Here is a 200-nt window from a genome sequence, read left to right on the forward strand (position 1 = left end):
GGCAGCAGCTGAAGGACGTGGAAGCGAACGAGATCGACGCCAAGGACGCGCGGTTCCGCGAGTTCGCAGCCCTCATCTCGGGGCTGCGCATGGCCACCAACTACACGCTGGAGGTCACGCCCGTGCTGGAGGGCGAGGGCGACGGGCGAGGGAGGACCTTCGGCAGCGGCGTCGTCATCAGGACCAAGGGATGTGAGTGA

The 200-nt window shown here is 67.0% G+C and overlaps 1 protein-coding gene across 4 annotated transcripts in view; it reads left to right on the top strand.

The window, feature by feature from the left end:
• LOC119593666 overlaps nucleotides 1–200 on the top strand; it is a 65664-nt gene that overhangs the window by 48973 nt on the left and 16491 nt on the right. For 3 of the 4 annotated variants that reach the window (XM_037942622.1, XM_037942621.1, XM_037942623.1), the window contains one exon: nucleotides 6–192. In XM_037942622.1, the coding sequence (XP_037798550.1) occupies nucleotides 6–192 (187 nt within the window). The remainder of the gene's footprint in view (nucleotides 1–5; nucleotides 193–200) is intronic. The other variant, XM_037942624.1, reaches the window with a different exon arrangement.

The sequence above is a fragment of the Penaeus monodon genome, chromosome 32 (genome assembly GCF_015228065.2).
Source record: "Penaeus monodon isolate SGIC_2016 chromosome 32, NSTDA_Pmon_1, whole genome shotgun sequence".
NCBI lineage: Eukaryota > Metazoa > Arthropoda > Malacostraca > Decapoda > Penaeidae > Penaeus > Penaeus monodon.